We start from the raw sequence: 20854 nt of genomic DNA, 5'->3' as shown, positions 1-20854 counted from the left end.
ATTTTTCAACCTTTTCTGAGTTGTACAATTTCATAGTATCTTCTGTCTGAAATCTGAACATAACTTGTTTTATGACAAAATGTGTAAAAAAAATCCTCATACTGGGGTAAAGTTTTTCTATATAATACAAAACTACAGATAAAATCCTTAAGCACTTACAAGATACACAAATATTTATTTTACATCAATTTTGCAAAACATACAACATAAGCTACAAAGAGCTTGTATTTCGACAAAACATGAGTATAATAACAGAGACCAAAATATTACAACATGAAAAAATTAAAAAAAAAACCATACATGTACTATACTGTAAGCACAGAAAAAGCATTTTGCACACGGTAAGCACATCAGCACATGGTAATTTAAGCACATTTAGAACATTTGGGTACAGCACATAAAAAACAAAACCATCACATGGAAAGCTTATTAGCACATAGTAGGCACATTTGCACACTGTAAGCAAAACAAAGGAGTGCAATAGACATCTCAATGTTTCCTGGTTAATGTCTTTTTTCTGGAAACAACCCGGGGAGAGTGATGTTCTGCTTCATCTTTTGTATTAATGAAACCGTGAATATCTAAGTGCGTGTGTTTAAACTGCCCTTTATTTTTTTACTGTGGTTCAAAAAAATATGTCCTTCTTTTTCCACAAGACTACTGTTTCAACTTTATCAGACTTTTCAATTTGAAGGCTAATATATAAAAAGAGAGATAATTTTGTTTTGTTTTTACCATTACCTTTTTATGTACACATTTTACCATCTAAGAAATCAGTTTAGGTGTCTTAAGCCCCCATGAGATGTGCTGTTATAAGTTGACTTTTATGCACGTTTTGTTTATATTTAGTTCTGCTACCAAAGAGATTGACTTATTGAAATGTTTGTGAAATATTTTAATGAACTCCTCAGCTTTAATGCCTTATTTTTCACTATACAAGCTCACGCCTCCTATTTGTTTAAATATTGTCTCTAAACGTTATTATTGCTGGTGCAGAAATTATATGGTGACTATGTTCTATTTTAGGGGGGAATCAATCAATATTACAACAGACAGGGATGGTTATTGATAGGAGAAAGGAGGATGAGAAATAGGAACTGAACCCACTCTCTCATACCTTTGCGGACTTCATGAACTTTTTCAAAAGGCTGCAAGAACTGTACCAACAGTGACATGGCATTTTTAAGTCTATCAGTTACCGTATAGAGGAGGAACCTCTGACTAAATCATTTTCTCTCAGACACATGACAGTCGATCGCGCGAGTCCACAGATCCTTCCATCAGCGAATAGTTTAAATGCTTTCCTCGCAAACTTTTCCTTTATGGAGAAGTCAGTGATCTTTACTTGGGACAGATTGAATCTGTGAATATTGATGCTGAAAGCCTGATGAATGTGATTGAACAGCCCCTACTTGATGCTGAAAGCCTGATGAATGTGATTGAACAGCCCCTACTGACTAAAGGCACAAATGTTGGAGACTACGTTTGTTTTGATCAATATAACACTATGGGTGGTTGGAGAAAATTGGAAAAACATTTAAAATATGTTTTTAAAGATAGAAATACTGGTCAAGGCTTCCTAGTAGTTTTTGTCCAGTGAATTAAAAGTCAACGCAAATGTTAAGCAGTAAAAGAAATGTAAGATCCCTGGTATACATTGTACTTTACAATGCTTATGATCAATATCAATAAAATAAAATAAAATTATAACATGTAACTTTATGTTTGTTAATTTCGATCGATTTTACCGTGTCCAACATTTGATATTAAATCTTGTGTGATATGTGAGAGGAATCACACACAAGATTGTATCTTGGCTATGTCAATGAAAGCAATTATTTCTTAAGTTTTCAACCATATTTCTTGAAACTTCATTTCTAAATTTCATCCATCAATTGTTCAAGACAGTTTTAAGGTCAAGTTCATACACTCAAGGTGAAGGCTAAAGCTTCACAACCTGTACATGTACATGTGACAGAAAAATTGTCAGTGCTTTCCTAACTAAGTATTCAAACCAAATTTTATAAAACATGCTCCATCATTCTGAACATTAAATCATGCACTACCTGTTTGCATATACACATGCAACCTCAACTTTCAATAAGTCTTGTTGTCAACATTTGTTGCACAATGCTATCAGTTCTGAAACAAACAATAATGACAACTGTAATAATATAGTATGTGCTCTAGCTGGTACATTCACAGTACTCTTATAAAATATATTTGAAATTAATATGTGCATCTTATTTCAAATGCTAGCCTATGAAGATGATAAAGCTGAACATATGCTATAAAGTTGTTGTTTTTCTTGTGAAGAATTTATGCAATGGAAATAGAGGGAAAATAATGTATCTCTCCTAATCTTGTGTGTGTGTAGGTATGTATTTTTATATTTTGTTTATCTTATTCAATATTGAAACATGCAACAATGTATCATATTGTATTAGAGTGCTTTGTATCTTATTGGTTCCTAGGAACACAGATGCAAAATAATTCCATTTTTCATAAGAAGAAACCTTTTCACTGCAGTGAATATATAAACCACTGTATTTAAAAGCTTTTCAAAATTATTGAGACACTTGTAAAGGTATGGGTAGCAGTCATCCACTTGTCTGTCCACAATTTAGTTTCAGCAAGTTAACATCCTTAAATATTGTTCTGTAACAATATACACAGACTGATGCAAAATTGAAATTTGAACAAAATTATTCACACGTATTAAAAAGCATGCATACCCTGGTCAATGTCCACACTTTACAAGATAACTAGCTTGAATATTTATTGATCAATACACAAACTTAGACGATAAGTTCAAAGTTGAGTGAAATCCATGCATAATTAGTTAGCATACTGTACTCTGTTTGGTCAATGATTTTTGCCAAGTAACTTTGTCAGATTTGGCAAGATTCTGAAGAAACTTGATTGATATCTTATTCACCAAGAAAGGCAAAGTTCAAAGATGAATACAATCTGTGCATAATCTATTTAATGGTTTAAATTAATCAGGTATTGGCCAAAGGGGTAAATGCCAGTTTCAGTATGTTTGAAACATTGACAAAGGGAAGCAATTCCTAATTCCTATGCAAATGCATTATCTAAAAGGTCTAAAATGATATATTCTAGAGGAAACTTGGTACCCCTCTTCTGACAAACCTATAAAGATATACTGTACACATAAGAAGAATAACTTCACAGTGGTACACTTTTACATAAAACTATGATTCATAACAAATTAACAGTAAATCCTTCTGTACAATATGATGGGAACTTCGTCTTTATTTTGTTCTCCATTCCAAAAATAGTATTTATATATGTCTTTTGCCTTAGCTTTCAGTACTTTCAGTACTTTGATTTATGTTATTGGCTGATAACATAATTTTCTAAGCCAATCAAAATGCTTGTTACCAGCAAGATTAAATTATATATATATAAATAAGTCCGATCCTGCCCCGTTTCTGCCCTTTCCTGTAAATCGTCGCCCGTTTCTGTCCGTTCCTGTAAATCGTCGCCCGTTCCTGCCCGATCCATATCAATACAATACTCTTAATTCGTTGCAATTCTTTTATCAAATATATATCTTATACCCGATAAAAAATAAATATTATAATATAAATATAGGTCTCATTATTAATATTATAAAGCCGGACGTAAAAAGGGGCCATCTCAAAACAAACAAGAGGCCCAATGGGCCTGAATCGCTCACCTGGTATTAATCTCAAACTTGTAATCTTAAAAGTGGACTAATATACAGCTACAGGCAAAATATCTGTGTTCGATTCCTTTGAATCTGTTAAATGATTTAAGCATATGACGCCTGTGACCTTGACAGTTTATAGCCTTCCGTCCCAGCATACTTCTGGCTAAATATCATTACCCTGGACCTTTTAAACATTCAGAAAAAGTCATTTAAAGATTTAAACATATTTGATCCCTGTGACCTTGAATATGAGCGAAGGTCATTCATTCGAATAAAGGTAGCCGTTAATCAAAGCATGTTACTGGCCAAATATCATCATCCAAGGCCTTTTGGTTATTGAGAAGAAGTTGTTTAAAGGTTTTAAACATATTTGACCACTGTGACCTTGAAAATATATAAAGGTAATTCATTTGAACAAACTTGGTAGCTCTTCATTCCAGCATGTTACTGGCCAAATATCATTAGCCTATGCCTCTTGGATATTCAGGAGAGGTTGTTTAAAGATTTAAAACATATTTGACCCCTGTGACCTTTAAAATGAGTGAAGGTCGTTTGTTTGAACAAACTTGGTAGCCCTTCATCTGAACATGATACTGGTCAAATATCATTGTTCTATGCCTCTTGGGTATTCAGGAGAAGTTGTGTAAGGGTTTTAAATATATTTGACCCCTGTGACCTTGAACATAGATGAAGGTCATTTGTTTGATCAAACTTGGTAGCCCTTCATCCCATCATTTTACTAGCCAAATGTCATCATCCAAGGCCTTTTGTTTATTGAGAAGAAGTTTTTAAAAGATGTTTAACATATTTGACCCCTGTGACCTTGAAAATGGATGAAGGTTATTTATTTGAACAAACTTGGTAGCCCTTTATCCAAGCATGTTACTGGCCAAATATCATTATTCTTGGTTATTTAGAAAAAGTTGTTTAAATGTTTTAAACATATTTGACCCCTGTGACCTTAAATATAAGTAAAGGTAATTTGTTTTAACAAACTTGGTAGCCCTTTATCCCAGCATGTTACTGGCTAAATATCATTAATCTATGCCACTTTGTTATTGAGAAGAAGTTGTTTAAAGGTTTTAAACATATTTGACCCCTGTGACCTTGAATATAGGTAAAGGTCATTCATTTAAAGAAAACTTAGTAGCCCATTATCCTAGCATGTTACTGGCCAAATATTATTATCCTATGCCTCTAAGATATTCAGAAGAAGTTGTTTAAAGATTATTTAAGACAATTGACCCCAGTGACCTTGAAAATGGATGAAGGTCATTTATTTGAACAAACTTGGAGGCCCTTCATCATAGTTTGCTTTTGGCCAAATATCATAACCCTAGGCCTTTCGGTTATTAAGAAGAAGTCGTTTAAAGTAAAATATTGACGCCGGACGTCGGACGACGCACCACGGCATAAGCTCACCTGGCCCGAAGGGCCAAGTGAGCTAAAAATGCATAATCTGACGTAAATAAGGGAACATCTCAAAATGAGAAATCAGAAACATTCTGAGCGAGAAATAAAAAAGAAAATGGGATGATACAAAGATATATAATTATTTGTCTTATAATAAATAGTCATAATAATACACACTCTACTCCATCATTCGATGCTTTATATCTGTTCTAACAAAATGCGCTGATTTGATCAGCATTTGTAGTTATGCTAAATAAATATATATCAATCGCTGTATATGAAAAACTGATCGTGTATATTAATTGCATCTGATAAACACTTATAAGTACAATATTTACTCGAATTGAACTCATGTAGTAATTACACAATTACATTGTATATTGTAGTACTATGATCAAAAATCAAAATTCAAAAATGATAAACTTAGGTGAGTTGCATAAGTATAAAGGACAGCAGACATTCTTACAGAGTGAAATGTATACTTTATATTGGCTTACCTGTAGCTACAATGTACGTTTTTATACAATCCATGCACACATCCTCACTATGAAGAAAATCACTAAATGACACACAACACTATTTACTATTTACACACAGATCGGTATAGGCAACAGACCGTGCCCAAAGTCCCGCACCGATCTTCACGATTCAAGATCAATATCGTGAAAAGTTGGCGTCCTCCAGCAAATAGTTCTCCTTTGGTGGGGTGTCAAAACAAAGTTTTCTCTTTTTGCCGTTCTGCAGCACTACGAAAAGTTTGCCATCCATGCTATATGAGTTTTTCACACAGTTCAACCTAAACGCGTCCCTCATAGACAAGCAAGTTTTGCATCTATCCAAGATCAGCTTTCCCTTGAAGTGTTACTGCTTGGTGACAACAGAGACAATATATACGTCTCTGGTGTATCTGTAGCTGTATCTGTATATTACTGGAAGACCTCAAATTTGAGTATACATTCCAGGGTTGGAGGAGTGCGCTTTTAGTTTATATTGTTCCAGTTTGTAGTGCTGTCTTGAAGCTTTAAAAATCTTGCATTTTGACGAGGTCATGGTGACAACAATCTATCTTCTGTACAAAATAAAAAATATATTTGAATGTGTACAAAGTTTCATCATTAAATTGAAGCGATTTGTTTAAGTTTTCACATGCAAACTTACGTTTACGGCTTGCATTGTATTGATTGTATTGCTTAAGTAGCTAATGATTTAGCGTTGGTACCTCTATATAAATTGCAGCGATTTTTGTTGTGGTATACGTATACACTATTAGTTTATTTTCTTCTGAAAACGACATCAGTCTCGAAAATTTCTTTTCCCCTTCCTCTCTCCTTTATCTTTACATTCTCCTACTTCTTCTCTGTATAAAATAATGTGGAAAGAGTGAGAAAAATACCATTTTAGGTATTTAAAAAATATCGATAAAACTTCTGTCATCGGGGATGGTGAAAAGACAAACGGTAAACTTGTTTGCAAGGGAAGTAACTCAAATACGTCTAATAAATAATACCCGCGTCACCATAACTATCCAGTTAACGTCTTTTTTGGGGTCTTTTGGGGCAAATTGTGCTGCCGTCACTGCTGTAATGTTACCTACCTAGAGATATTAACCAGATTGACTTACCTGCCCAGAGATATTAGTCCGAATGATATAAATGAATAAATAACGAGTTATATATGCCATTCTTGAAATGTCCCATTATCGTCGATTTTTATATTATCTGATACTTTTATTATTTCATTCTAAAAGTCACATTTAGAATATAATATTTGGTATTATTAGATTTTAAAATATTTATAAAACAATGGCGTTGTTGAGATATTAAAATATCTTCTTATTCCTGTATCGGGTTTTAAGCCCGGGTCCGGGAACGGCGTACAAGATTTCCCGAGGACCAGTATGTTCCGCTTTTGGAATTTCCAACAGTTCTATTTTTATAATACCTTAGACTTTCCCGATGATATTCGTGTTCGACGCCACAGCTCAAATAATTGCCAGGAGGCCAGAAGAACTCGCTAGATATAAAACACATCGAGGATAATGAGTGTCTGTCAGAGGAGATCCATCGTTCGTCCTCCAATGATTTAGCATACATTTTAAAACGAAAGTAGGTTCCCTTCTGTATCTGTAAGTAATTACATGATGGTGGCTCACTGTTGGGCTGAAGTGTACGAAAGACACCGAGAATATCTAGTGCAGCCTTGGAGATTTCCACACTTTTACTGTTGATGAGTCGTCGTAGATGGAATGAATGAGGCTCCAGAGAAAATACTACCGTTAGCATAATCATTGCCTTCTCATCGGAACAGATGTATATTGTTTAATTCCATTTAAGCTTGTGGAAGTTTAGAATTCAGGAATTCTGTTCAAATGTTACCTGGAAAATACCCCAAAAAATATATATGAGTAATATTAATACTCCTCTGCCCCGGCCATTTATAAAAAAATCTCTCGTTGTCAGAAAGCTACGTTATCGCAGCTAGTTTAATATTAACTATAGAATAAATGGTGTTATTTTAATAGACCTGTATTCATTAATCCATCACACATATCTTAAGAAACTTCTGCAATGAACAAGTTTTTTTATACAAATATTTGAATTCTGTAATACACAAACAATCTGGATGCATTAACACTTGGCCATATCTTTGTGTGTAAATTTTGGATTTAAATATAAAATGATTTACAAATTTTGATTTTCAGGGTTTTGTATTTTTCAAATGTGTGTTACATTTTGCCTTTCAGTTTTGTTTTGCACTGTAGTAAATAATGGCAAGCAGCCAACCAGATGATAAAGGTGCTAGGCCCAAGACCAATTCGCAGTCAAATAGTGGGCACCAGAAGAACAAGAATGAACAAGGAAGAGCCAAGCATGATAATCAATCTGGGTCAGATGTAGAGAAAGATTCTGTACCAAACAGTGAACAATGGAATGAACCACCAGGATTTCACCAACTACCATACCTTGTTGATGTGGCTGTTATTTATGCCAAGGAGGATTATGATAAGGTGGAAGATAAGTTTCTTCCATGGTTGAAACGAATAGCCATGAAACCTACATGTAACCTTTTGGATGCAAGGATACATCTGTACGATGATTCTGATATTTTCCCAGAAGCTGGTGTTTTCGGTCAAACAAAGAATGTGACCGCAAAATGCATGAAGATATTGGCTTTTATCACTGATAAATTCATGAAGGATAAAGTTCTTACAGGCGTACTAGAAGAACTAATTATGATGACAAGGTTCATAACAGAAGATGAAGCCGAACAGCACATTTCCAAGATAAGTGATAAACTATCTAAAGAACGTGCGAAATATCTTTCTGAATGTGTTCAACGCCAAAAGGTAAATGCTCTTATTCCTGTTCAAACAGTAGATAAGAACATCAATTTCATAGGACTGAAAGCGATTACTCCAATTCCATTTTATGATCTGGAGAAGAACTCTAGATTTAAAGAACGGAAAGCACAAGGAGTGATCAAGGTAGCTATGGAAGACAGGAGAAAGCTGCAGCAGTACATCACTAACTCCGAAAACAGGGCAATGTCTTCGTATGAGCATCAAAATGCTTCTTCTCGGGAACATCCACAAGCTGCTTCTGTACATGCAACACAGTTGATTTCATATTCAAGTTCCCGTCAAAACATGGGTAATCTCCTAAGAAATCAATGGCAGAATAATAACTATTTTGATGATGACGACAGGAATGAGACATCTAGGGAATTGCTATTTTCCAGTAACCAGTCGGGGCACAGCAACAATGTGGTGAGTTCATGGTTTTGATACAGACACACTAAATGTAATACAGTCATGCTCATTAAAATATTTATGCTACCAGCTTCTCTTTATCTTATCCCCCCATCCCCAATTAAGCCCTTTAACATTATTTAGAGGTTATTATATGACCATTTTGATATCATATCCCCGAGGGCTGATAAGGGATAAGATATCAAAATGGTCATATTATAAACTTTTTATCATATGTTCAACTCCGACGTCCGACTCCGTTTTTCTGTGAGTGTTTGTGTTTTTCATACTTTTGACGAAGTTCTCCGTGTCCTTGTCACAACCTTGCACTCTTCAAATATTCTAGACGCTAGAGAATTAAGTATTTCCTCTCCCTGGTTTGTTGGCATTTTGTTTGTTGACGTCTGCTCAACACACTGTCTAAGCAAAAAAAAACCTGACAGCGCAAATCCGGATTTTACTCGGAACGCTTTGGGCGCTTCCCATATCCAATACAGAAGTAGAGGTGTTCCGAACAGGGGGTGCATTACGAGAATTGTTATCACATGGGGGGGTGCATTACGAGAAACTTATCACACGGTTGACCGGAAGTGGTATCAGGAGTGGTCAGAAGTTATCAAATATGCAAAAACACTCATATTCTGAGTAAACATATGATAAACCCTGTTAATACACATTAAAGTTGAGCTAAAATTTCAGCTTGATTAACATATGGTTGTATTTCGCGAGTATTGCAAACTAAAAGTTAGTAGGTCACTGCAACCTGTAATTTTACCTCCTCCCTCTTTCAAGGTAAAGATTTTTCCAGCATTATTTTCTTCTACAACATCATTTTATATCATCATCAAACTGAAATCAACTTATAACAGGGTTAAGTTTGGGGAAGGTAGTTTCCTGAATAAAAGTAGGACACTGTGACCTATATTTTGACCTACATGTACAACCCAAATTATGGAAAAACTGATTTCCGAATTTCATATATATATTATATTGTTTCATACTGGCTTTTCAAAATAAGTATATATGCAAGCACATCTAGTGAAGAACCAAATGCAGGTCACTATGACATTTAATACAGCAATACAGACCCTCTGGGCCTCTTTGTTTCTTTTAACTACATCAACAGGAGCTATACATCCCTTTTCTTAATTACATTAATACATTTTGTCTGAATTACTTCTGTGCTGCTGATATGATTTATCTTTGTATACATGATCCACCTTGATTAGGTAGTTGTTGGTCACCTATGTATTTATCATTTTGACTACTATATTGAGAGTAATGCTCCTAATCTAGCTTCCATTTTAAAATGTTTACCAAAGTACTGCTACTGAAGCAATCTCTGTTCAGAGTTGTCGTTCCTTTCAATCACTTACACTGCTGTCAACGGCTAAATGCAAAGAATCTTGGCAAAGTCTTGAAAATCCGTTTTAGCTTTTACGTCATTTGGCAATGTTTTACATAATCGATTGATTAAAAACGTCATTTCTCCCAAATATGTCACCGTCAGACAACTTTCAACACGATATCGATAGGATTATATTTGTATGTTCTGTTGTGTTAAACGGCTTGATATCTACCTATGCTTGACATGAACAAAACCATATTGTAATTTAAGCACATGCTGGATTCTTTTTAGCTGTTTTGTGAACGACAGTTCTGGATAGAGATTGCTATCAAGTTAGCCTGCGAGTAACAGTTCTAGTTTCAATTGTTTTCATTGAATATATTTATAAAATCTTGTAGCCAATTTTGGAAGAAAAAGAAAAAAAGACAGATAACAACGACAGCAGAACAGCAAACACTGACTTACTTCCAGGTATTTAAATCTGTAACACCTCCAATATGCTTTTCAGGCAGAATAGAACATCTTGAAGTAACTTAAAACACAGTAATTTGCATGTCTTTTCTTTAGACAACAACCGAGAAGAACATCTTGTCCAAAAAGACATATGTCATTATGATAGGGGTTGAACACCATGCTTGAAATTAAAAGAAAAAATCTTCCCCCAATTCATTTGACGTCAAATGACCGGCTTTTGATTTAAATTTCAGAGTCCTCAAACACTGTGGACAGCAATGGACAAGAGAGTTCAGCAGAACCTCGTTTGGAGGGTGATGAAGGAGCTAGTGAGTCTGGAAACAGCCAAGATGAAGGTTTAGGATCAGAACACATTCATCCGTCTCAGGTTTCTACATCAACGGAGAATTCCACACTGGAGACGTCTGAGGAAACCAAAGTATCAGTACATGGTGATCCAGCTGCTACACCTGTTATGTCCAATGGGGACGACACTCCTGAAACTGATTTAGAGGAAGATCAGTTGGAATCTGGAAGGGCCGATAACACAGAAATCAAAACAGTCTGTGCATTAACAGAGTCTGGATATGACTCTTTGTCTGGGGAGGAGCAGCTACAACAAAAGGGTGAATCTAAGCCAGTAAAAGACCCAGGAGAGACAAGTCTTGACAACACAGGGCTAGTGAATGACTCTGGGGATGCAGCACTTGGGAAAGACTTGGGCGACGCAAATCTTAAATCTTCAAAACAAGAGAGCATGCTTAGTACTGATGCACAAAAAGAAGATAAAGAGCCACATTTTTATAGTAAAAAGTGGAAGAGTAGCATAGAAGATCAAGGTAAGGTCCTGGAAAATACACTTACCTACAGTGGAGGGCAGCGGTCTTCTAAAGGTTTAATGGCGGGCAATGTCCCTCAAAAAGACTCTGACAGAAGATGTCCAGCTGGAAGTGACGTCCCTGATCCTTCTACTCACATGAAGGGTAAACAACCTCCGGAATTCTCACCTACTCTATTTCCATACCTTACAGGTAAGTTTACCTATTATATTACAGGTATATTAGATGTTTTGCGTACGGCATGTTACCCTTCAACCCATATCAGCACTCAGGCTTCTGGTCCCGTTGATACGGAGGTAGGATATTGTTAAGGTCATATATTATAAAATCAAAAGAGATATAGAACTTGTATTGAACTACCTATACTGGAACACTACAGATGCAGTATAAGGAATACAACAAGTACAGTATAGCTGTCGTCTAAAATATGGGCAGATTTGGTAAAAAGGTTGACTTTCTGACCTTATGCACAGTTGACTTGGGTTCAATCCCAGAACCTGAACCGGGTATTAGCTTGAATTTTCTGAAAAAGTGTTTTTACTTCCGGGTTTTTTCAGGTCAGTCAGAAATCCAAAATAATTGGAAAATCTATTTCAAACCTAAACTCGCAAATTCTTATAAGCTAATTCAACTAAATCTTTCTTAAGGTACTAATTATAAGGAAGGGCCTGTTTTGACTATTGTCCACCATCACCTTTATGAGAAGTCTGAGCCAAAACCACCATCGCCACCACCACCACCGCAGCCTGCACAAGATCCTCCTCAAACCATCAACGTCTTTGGAGCTAACACTGTAATGATAGGGAAACATTCTAAAGCTGTAATGTCAGAACCAACAATGATTTCAACGCATGATCCAAAGTAAGTGCTATATGTTATTGGCATTTTTTTAGGTCACCTGAGTTTTGCTCAAGTTACCTATTCTGAATGCTTTCCGTCCGTCGTCCTGCACCGTCCGTCCGTCGTGCAAAAACTTTTTACATTTTCAACTTCTTCTCAAGAACCAGAAGATGGAATTTTTTCAAACTTATTCAGAATCATCCTTGGTAGATAAGGCTACAAAATTGTAAAATTGGGATTCCTACTTCAACCCCAGGGGCCAGGGCGGGGCCCCGAAGGGAAAATTAACTAATATTTAAAAAATCTTTTTCTCTAGACTCAGAGTTACTACAGTCAATTTCCCTGCATGAATAGAAAGATCATCTGGGGCTTTATGTAAATTGTAAATACCCGGGCCATCAGTTCTCCCTTGGGGAGGGGGTAAAGTTTACTATCATAGCTCGGGTACCTCAGGGCTCGATCCTCGGTCCTCTTTTATTTCTTGTATATATTAATGACATTGTTTATGAAATCAATTCCACAATTAAGCTATTTGCCGATGATACGTCCCTTTACATAGAAGTAGACAATCCCGTTACGGCACATGCTACATTAGAATCAGATATTAATAGAATTCATGTGTGGTCCCGACAGTGGCTTGTAGACTTCAATCCCCAAAAAACTGAATCTATGATAATAAGCAGGAAACGAAATCCCATTTACCACCCCCCTCTACATATGAACAACTTTCCAATAAATAATGTATCCTCTCACAAGCACCTTGGTGTGTACTACTCTGGAGATGGTCGTTGGCTAGATCAAGTTAATTATATCATTGTAAAAGCCTCCTTTAAAATCAATATAATGAGATCTTTGAAATTCCAATTAGATAGACAAACTTTGCAAACTATGTATTTCTCTTTTATAAGACCACTTCTCGAATATGGTGATATAGTATGGGAAAATATTCCAAAAGAACTGGAAAAAAAACTTGAAAACCTCAATGTTGAAGCTGCTCGGATAGTAACTGGCGCGACAAAACTAACAAGTATTGACAAATTGTTCAATGAAGCAAGATGGACGAGATTATTTGATCGTAGACAAAATCGAAAAATTCTTCAATTTCATAAAATGTTTTACCAATATACGCCTCAATATTTGTATAATCTTGTTCCTCACAGTTTCGGAGGGACATAGATATGATACAAGGAACTCAGATCATACATGTGTCACTCCAATATTGTGCAAAACTGCTTTTTATAAACAATCGTTTTTACCATCTACTATAGATCAATGGAATAAACTACCATCTGATGTTAGATCAAAACCGTCTGTTCCTGCTATAAAATTATACCTTGATAAACAGTTAAGTAGAAAAGTACCAATCCACTACACTTTTGGAACCCGTAAGGGTCAAATATACCATGCTCGTCTGCGAATGGAATGCAGTTCCTTAAACAGTCATTTATTTAGTAAAAATATTGTTCAATCTCCGCTATGTGTATGCGGTCAAGTTGAAAGCACTGCTCACTTTCTTTTAGAATGTACCAGATATGATGACATAAGAAGACAGTACTTATATTCTTTGCCTTGTAATATTACCACAGATATTCTACTGTTTGGGAACGAGACATTGCCATTACAAGAAAATAAGGTTATCTTCCTAGCTGTCCAAGATTATATATTAAAAACAAACAGGTTTTCCTATTGATTTAATATTTCATAAACATGCATGTGCTTAAAGCCGAATTGTACTCCATTCATTTTTCGCATGGATGGAAAGACCATCAGGGGCTTTAAGTTAATTGTAAATTTCAGTACCCATGGGCCATCCGTTTTCCCTTGGGGAGGGGGTAAAGTTTATTATAGTTTATATATAGGGAAATAACAATTTTGGGTATATTTTGTCATTTTTCAGCAGGAAATTATTTAAAGTTGGATGGAATGATTATGATGCCAGATAGCAATTAGATAGTATGAGAAAATCCGATCCTGCCCGATCCCAAGGGGCTGGAGGGGTACGTGGGTCCCAAATGGGGAAAATGGCTAAAAACTCAAAAATCCTTTTCATCAGACTCATGTATTACAAACAAACACTCTAAATGGATAGAAAGGTCCTTAGGTGCATTATTGGTATGAAAAAATAAGATCCCACCTTGCCCCAGGGGCTGGAGCCCGGGTGAGGCCAAAAAGGGTAAAAATGGCTGGTACATGTATTTTATAAAAACTCTGCACTCGGATGGTACAAGATTCAAGTTTCCTTTATGGATGGAAATGCCCTTAGGTGCATTATATAAATTGTTAGTTATATTACCCTTTGGTAATCTGTTCTTCTTGGTTTATATAGGAAAATAACACTTCTGACTATATCTTGTCCATTTTCAGCAAGAAATAATTCAAACTTGGTTGGAATAGTTATAATGAAATTGAAATCAAATAGTATCAGAAACTAAGATCCTGACCTATCCCCGGGGTTGGCCAAAGAGGAAAATTGGCTTAATAGCAATTGATATTATATTTCTCAATAGCAAAATAATTTATTTGAATAGATTTTAAAGTTCTTATCCTTTGGTGACATGACAAGTATTGTATTTCACTTTGTTTACATGTTGTTTTCCACATCACATCTCAACAATGAAATTGAGCTACAAGTACCTATTTATATATATAATATAACCACGGAATTAGATTCCCGTGATATAACTCAGGTGACCACTATAAGGCCCTTGTATTGATTTTAAGTCTGATTCGTGGAAAATACAGGAAGATGTTAAATGTAAACTCTGTTCAATTTTTTTTTAAGTTTTACTAGTGACTTTGACCTTAGATCTCCAAAATATTTTTTTCAAGCTTCATTCATTAAAGGAACTTCTACATAAAAACATTTTTGGTGATGATATCTCAAAAATGGATGCAAAATCATTCTGGGTATTCTGTACGATTTCATTACCATTTCTTATTAATCACAAACTGCTATCTGAGTTGACGGCCAACACCGTTTCATGTTTTCTTAACAGACAGTCACAGGAATGCACTAGCAGTTGTCGCGGGACTTTGATAATTGTGTATAACAGTATTATAGATAATTGTGAGACCCTGTGATGTAACCCATCATTATGATACAACAGTATTATAGATAATTGTGAGACCCTGTGATCTACCCAATCATTATGATATAACAGTATTATAGATAATTGTGAGACCCTGTGATGTAACCCATCATTATGATATAACAGTATTATAGTTAATTGTGAGACCCTGTGATGTAACCCATCGTTATGATATAACAGTATTATAGATAATTGTGAGTCCCTGTGATGTAACCCATCATTATGATATAACAATATTATCGATAATTGTGAGACCCTGTGATGTAACCCATCATTATGATATAACAGTATTATAGTTAATTGTGAGACCCTGTGATGTAACCCATCATTATGATATAACAATATTATCGATAATTGTGAGACCCTGTGATGTAACCCATCGTTATGATATAACAGTATTATAGATAATTGTGAGACCCTGTGATGTAACCAATCATTATGATATAACAATATTATAGATAATTTTGAGACCATGTGATATGATATAACAATATTATAGATAATTGTGAGACCCTGTGATGTAACCCATCGGTATGATATAACAGTATTATAGTATCCAGATATTTATATTAGTTTTGCAGACTTTTTATTAATGTCTTGTTGTATGTTAGGGTTGTAATTGTGTAAATGGAAATTCTGCCGAAGATTTTTTTTTTTTTATGTATTTCATACTTTTTTGACTGCACATAAAACATGAAAACATGTAACAAGGAAAAAAAGTGATGGGACGAAGAATAATGGGATTACACTAAACAATATGAGCCAGAATGAAAGGAGAGTGTGTAACATGCTGATCAGCACCACAGGAAACACATTTAATATAACCAAAGTTAGAGACAATAGAAGACATTAGATTCTTTGTTTAATTACTAGGCAATTTTAGATTAATTGTGTAACATGTTAGAAATATGCCTTCATCCTGTTTTATTTTTGTAATAGGTCACACCAGCCAGAACCTGATGTTGCCCCTACAACACAACAAACGACACAGAAGGACGTACAGTCAGATACTGGAGCAGAATCTCCCAGTACTACCCCGACAACTAGCTCAGGGTCACTCAACGATTTGTCGCCGTCTCTACAACCAAGTACTTACAATTTCCCCAAGGTGAGTATACATCTTCTTACTCTGTCAGGTGGTTTGATGTGTGTGGGTGGAAGGTTATATATGGAAGGTACCAGGTTATCTCATCATAACCTGGTACCTACACCTTCCTCTAGGTGAGTACTGTGATGTTCCCACTCCATAGAGGGTCATTTAAAAGTTTTCTTCCATCGTAAGATGTTTACTTCACATTTCCTCTGGTTGAACTGCAAGTTGTTATTGTATATAATAAAATTTGATTTTTTTGAATGAATAAAAATTCTACAGATTACACACTGGGGCAGTGGGCCTAATAATCAATAACATTTTATTCATTTGAAGAAATGAAAAAGAAAGTCTAAAAGTTTGCTATATCACATTCATGATTTTTCTTCCAGGATATTTGAGTGATTTAATCTGTTTTGATCAGACTTCCAGTTCATATTACAAATGCCTGTGAATTGATAAGCAATTTCAGTCAAAAATATTTTGTTTTTGTGTCATGGTTTTTATGTGTAACTTTGTGACACATTTATCATTGGTAAAATGTCATCTGCATGTCTGTCCATTGTCCACTATCTACTTTTTAATGACTTCTTCTGAATAAATGAGATTTAGAGTTATGATATTTGGCCTTAAGCATGCTGTGGTAGAGGCCTATTAGTATCTGGTTTGTTCATACAAATGGCCTTGTTCCATTATCAAGTTCACTGCAGGGGTCAAATTTGTTAAATCTTTAAAGAATGACATAACCAAAAGTCCTAGGTCAAATGTTGCCTGGATATTTCAGATATTAGTGTACCAATCTCTGTTGAAGAATTTTTGTATAAAAAATACAAGGTCTATAGAGTAATAATATGAGATGAGTAGTATATATTGAAATAGAGAAAACACAGATTTAATTATTAGGGCCCTGTATCGGAGATACAGGTGCCCTACAGTAATCTCTCTGTCTGTTCGTACGTCTGTCTGTCTGTCCACAATTTTTGTTCCTGGCTGATAACTTATATATATATTGTATTTATTGACCGATTTACATGAAACTTGGTCAAGATGTTCAGGTCACAAAAATACACACTGAGGTAAAAAGTCAAGGTCATTGGGTTCAAAGGTTTAGGTCAAATTTTGCATCTTTTCACTGATGAACATTTTGTTATGACATGAAGCAAAGTTAATCAGAATTAAACAAGGAGTCAACTGACCAAGGATCAAAGTCATTCGGTCAAAAGTCAAGGTCAAATTTTGTAGCTTTTCACTAATGAGCATCTTATGACATTATGAAGCAAAGTTGGTTGGAACTAAACAAAGAGACACACTGAGGTAAAAAGTTGAGGTCATTAAGGTCAAGATCATTAGGTTTTCAAAGGTCAAGGTCAAATTTTGCATCTTTTCACTGATGAACATTTTGTAAAGACATGATGAAGCAAAGTTGATCAGAATTAAACAAGGAGTCAACTGGCAAAGGTCAAGGTCATTGGGTCAGAGGTCAGTGTTACTGGGTCAAAGGTCAAGGTCAAAGTGGATCTCTGACTTTGACCCTGGCTTTTGATGGAGGAGGTATTTAAGGTGAAATAAAACAAATCAAAGCTAACAAATGAGTATTGCACCGGTATTTACATTTATGTTATCCCAGCAAATGTATATTTTGCTTCCTTGCGATTCTTTGTCCAAATATCAAACGTCAAGCTCAGCTAAATGGGCAGATTGCTTCTTGATGAATATGAGGGATATATTACCACAAGACGGGGCCCTTACTGACCTGTCAGTGTTCTAGTTACTCAAGGCAATTTATCAAAAGATAAGAAGAGAAAATTGAGAATGTCAACAAGCGGACCTATTGCACTACATCTATGTGCAGAGAATTTTGCTATGAGATTGGTAATACAGAATTTACTAAAAACAGAAATACATGTATACTACTCTAATGATGCCTCATTGATTTTAGACATACTGAAACATTCTAAAAAAAAAAGGAATAATAAAAATCAAATACCTCTGCAGAAATATCTGCATGAAAAATGAATGTAACTGAAATCAAAGGTGATACAGAAAGAATTACTAAAATAAAAGGATAAAAAAGTAAAACTGTTATTTGTGCTCTTAAAAAATGAAACAATACAGAGTAATAATAAGTCACTTTAAGTTACTTTCTGAAGAAGCATACAATTAGAAATGTACCATACCTGTCCATTTGCTTCCAATTAATATAGTCTGCTGAACAAACCAATGAAGGGAAGGAAACTGGTTGTCAGAATGTGGAAGGGAAGAAAGCAGCTGATCAAACTGAAGGGAAGAAGACGTCAGATTCTTGTGAGGACAGCAGTAGTGATGAAGACAACTCTTTAGTTAGTACACACAGATCCACAGGTGAGACTTCGAGACTGTTATCCATGTATTGATCATGTTTTTCTGACTTTGTCTAAAGGGCCAGACAAACTTTATTATATGCCATGGCACACTCAGGTGTCCATGCATCTGTCTTCTGTCCAGCCATCTTTTCTCTTTAAAGACTGCTAGTCCAGGATGGCTAAATGTATTTTTAACTAAATGAGAAATGGAACATCCCTGGGGTCAAGGGAATACTGTACTGTATAAATAAAAGGTGTCTCCTCCAAACCCCATGTAGGGGGCTGAGGGAGGGGCAGATCAGAAGGAGTTAATCTTCGAAAGACTACTCCTCAAATACAAGTGAAGGGATTTTGACCAACTTTTATACAGAGGATCCCCAGATGAAGGGGATAAATATGTGTTCTTATGTTTAAATGCTCCTTTGGAAAAAAGGGTCAGGACTTAAAAATGGGGATGGCATTATGGGACAAACATATAAATCTCTTCTCCAAGACACAGATTCACCACCTATCAACCATAACTATCTAGAATACGGAGACAAAATGGACACATTAATCGATACCATATATGTGAAGATGTAAATCCATCTTATCAGTATGAGACGTACAAGTTTCCATTTACAGTATTTTTTGGTCTATTGAACACTGTCTAAATTAATAACCAGTAATACCAACATAGGATTGTATGTATTTATTCGCATTTCCATTTAAGCTTCATGTTTAACAACAATCAACTTTGATCTGTTATCTAACATGCCGTTTCCCGGCAATTTCATTTGTATATCACATGATTACTTAACAATTACTTTAACGTCACGTGGCGAACAGTAATTTCCACCTTAGCTCTGTAAACGATACTGTAAAATTGTTCTGATGACGGTTGGCCTAGCCATCCGAAACATGTAAACCAAATAAAACCTACCTTTACTGAATCCTTGGGGTTCACGCTCCATCACTTACCTAGTTGTATTCTCCAAGTCTAATAAGCAAAATGGCGCAAATGATCATCTCATAATAAACATGTTATATTTGTTTGATATAAAAATGTCCCCCTCAAGTTTCTGGTTAAAGTGAAAAACATAGCATTAAGATTCATTACCTTATACAGGACTAGTTGTATGATTATTAATTATCAAAATGCTCTGTTACTTGGTATGTACACATGTAGAAATAAAAACAAAACATATCTTTTTATTGTTTTTTTCAGGTGATGTTCCAGAAAAGAACTTTGAAATATTGAAGGAAAGAAATTTGAAAGATATGGAGGAACACAAACAAATCACCAACAAAAGTAAGCACACAGAAGGCATGCTCATTCTAGGAGCACATGCTCATCATCGAGAGAAGTATTTAGTGATAGAGGATTTCACTGACTGGGTTCATGTGGATTTTTGGAGCATATGTCGTATTATTGATCTCTTACAAAGTTATCAAGAGAGGGATGCATTCATTATCAGGGGCATACTGATACAGTCGAACCTGTGCATCTGTATTATGAGACCACTTTTAATGTTCCACATTGTAGTTATTGTGATTTGAACCACCTACATAAAGAGACCACTTTCTGGACGTCATTTTTATACCCCGACCATTTAATGGAAGGAGGGAGTGTGTGGTTCATTTAGTGTAAACCATTCTATTCCACCCTTGTCTGTCCTGTATCATTCCTCATGTCCTGTCCCTCCCGATTCTGTTCTACCCTTATCTGTCCTGTACTGTTCCTCATGTCCTGTCCCTCCCGATTCTGTCCCGTCCTTGTCTGTCCTGTACTGTTCCTCATGTCCTGTCCCTCCCGATTCTGTTCTACCCTTATCTGTCCTGTACTGTTCCCCATGTCCTGTCCCTTCCGATTCTGTCCCGTCCTTGTCTGTCCTGTACTGTTCCTCATGTCCTGTCCCTCCCGATTCTGTTTTACCCTTGTCTGTCCTGTACCGTTCCTCATGTCCTGTCCCTTCCGATTCTGTTCTATCCTTGTCTGTCCTGTATCGTTCCTCG

The 20854-nt window shown here is 35.6% G+C and overlaps 1 protein-coding gene across 2 annotated transcripts in view; it reads left to right on the top strand.

The window, feature by feature from the left end:
* Nucleotides 1-7010: 7010 nt before the first annotated feature.
* Nucleotides 7011-20854, top strand: part of LOC110447653 — a 29192-nt gene continuing 15348 nt past the window's right edge. Inside the window, exons 1-8 of one of the 2 annotated variants that reach the window (XM_021493496.1) lie at nucleotides 7011-7215; nucleotides 7854-8876; nucleotides 10605-10677; nucleotides 10914-11690; nucleotides 12146-12359; nucleotides 16367-16535; nucleotides 18722-18878; nucleotides 20067-20150. In XM_021493496.1, coding sequence (XP_021349171.1) covers nucleotides 7878-8876; nucleotides 10605-10677; nucleotides 10914-11690; nucleotides 12146-12359; nucleotides 16367-16535; nucleotides 18722-18878; nucleotides 20067-20150 — 2473 coding nt within the window. In that variant the 5' untranslated portion in view covers nucleotides 7011-7215; nucleotides 7854-7877. The other variant, XM_021493498.1, reaches the window with a different exon arrangement.

Source organism: Mizuhopecten yessoensis, unplaced genomic scaffold, assembly GCF_002113885.1.
Source record: "Mizuhopecten yessoensis strain PY_sf001 unplaced genomic scaffold, ASM211388v2 scaffold3555, whole genome shotgun sequence".
NCBI lineage: Eukaryota > Metazoa > Mollusca > Bivalvia > Pectinida > Pectinidae > Mizuhopecten > Mizuhopecten yessoensis.
The sequence above is the reverse complement of the archived record's forward strand: the minus strand, read 5'-3'. Positions and strand labels throughout refer to the sequence as shown.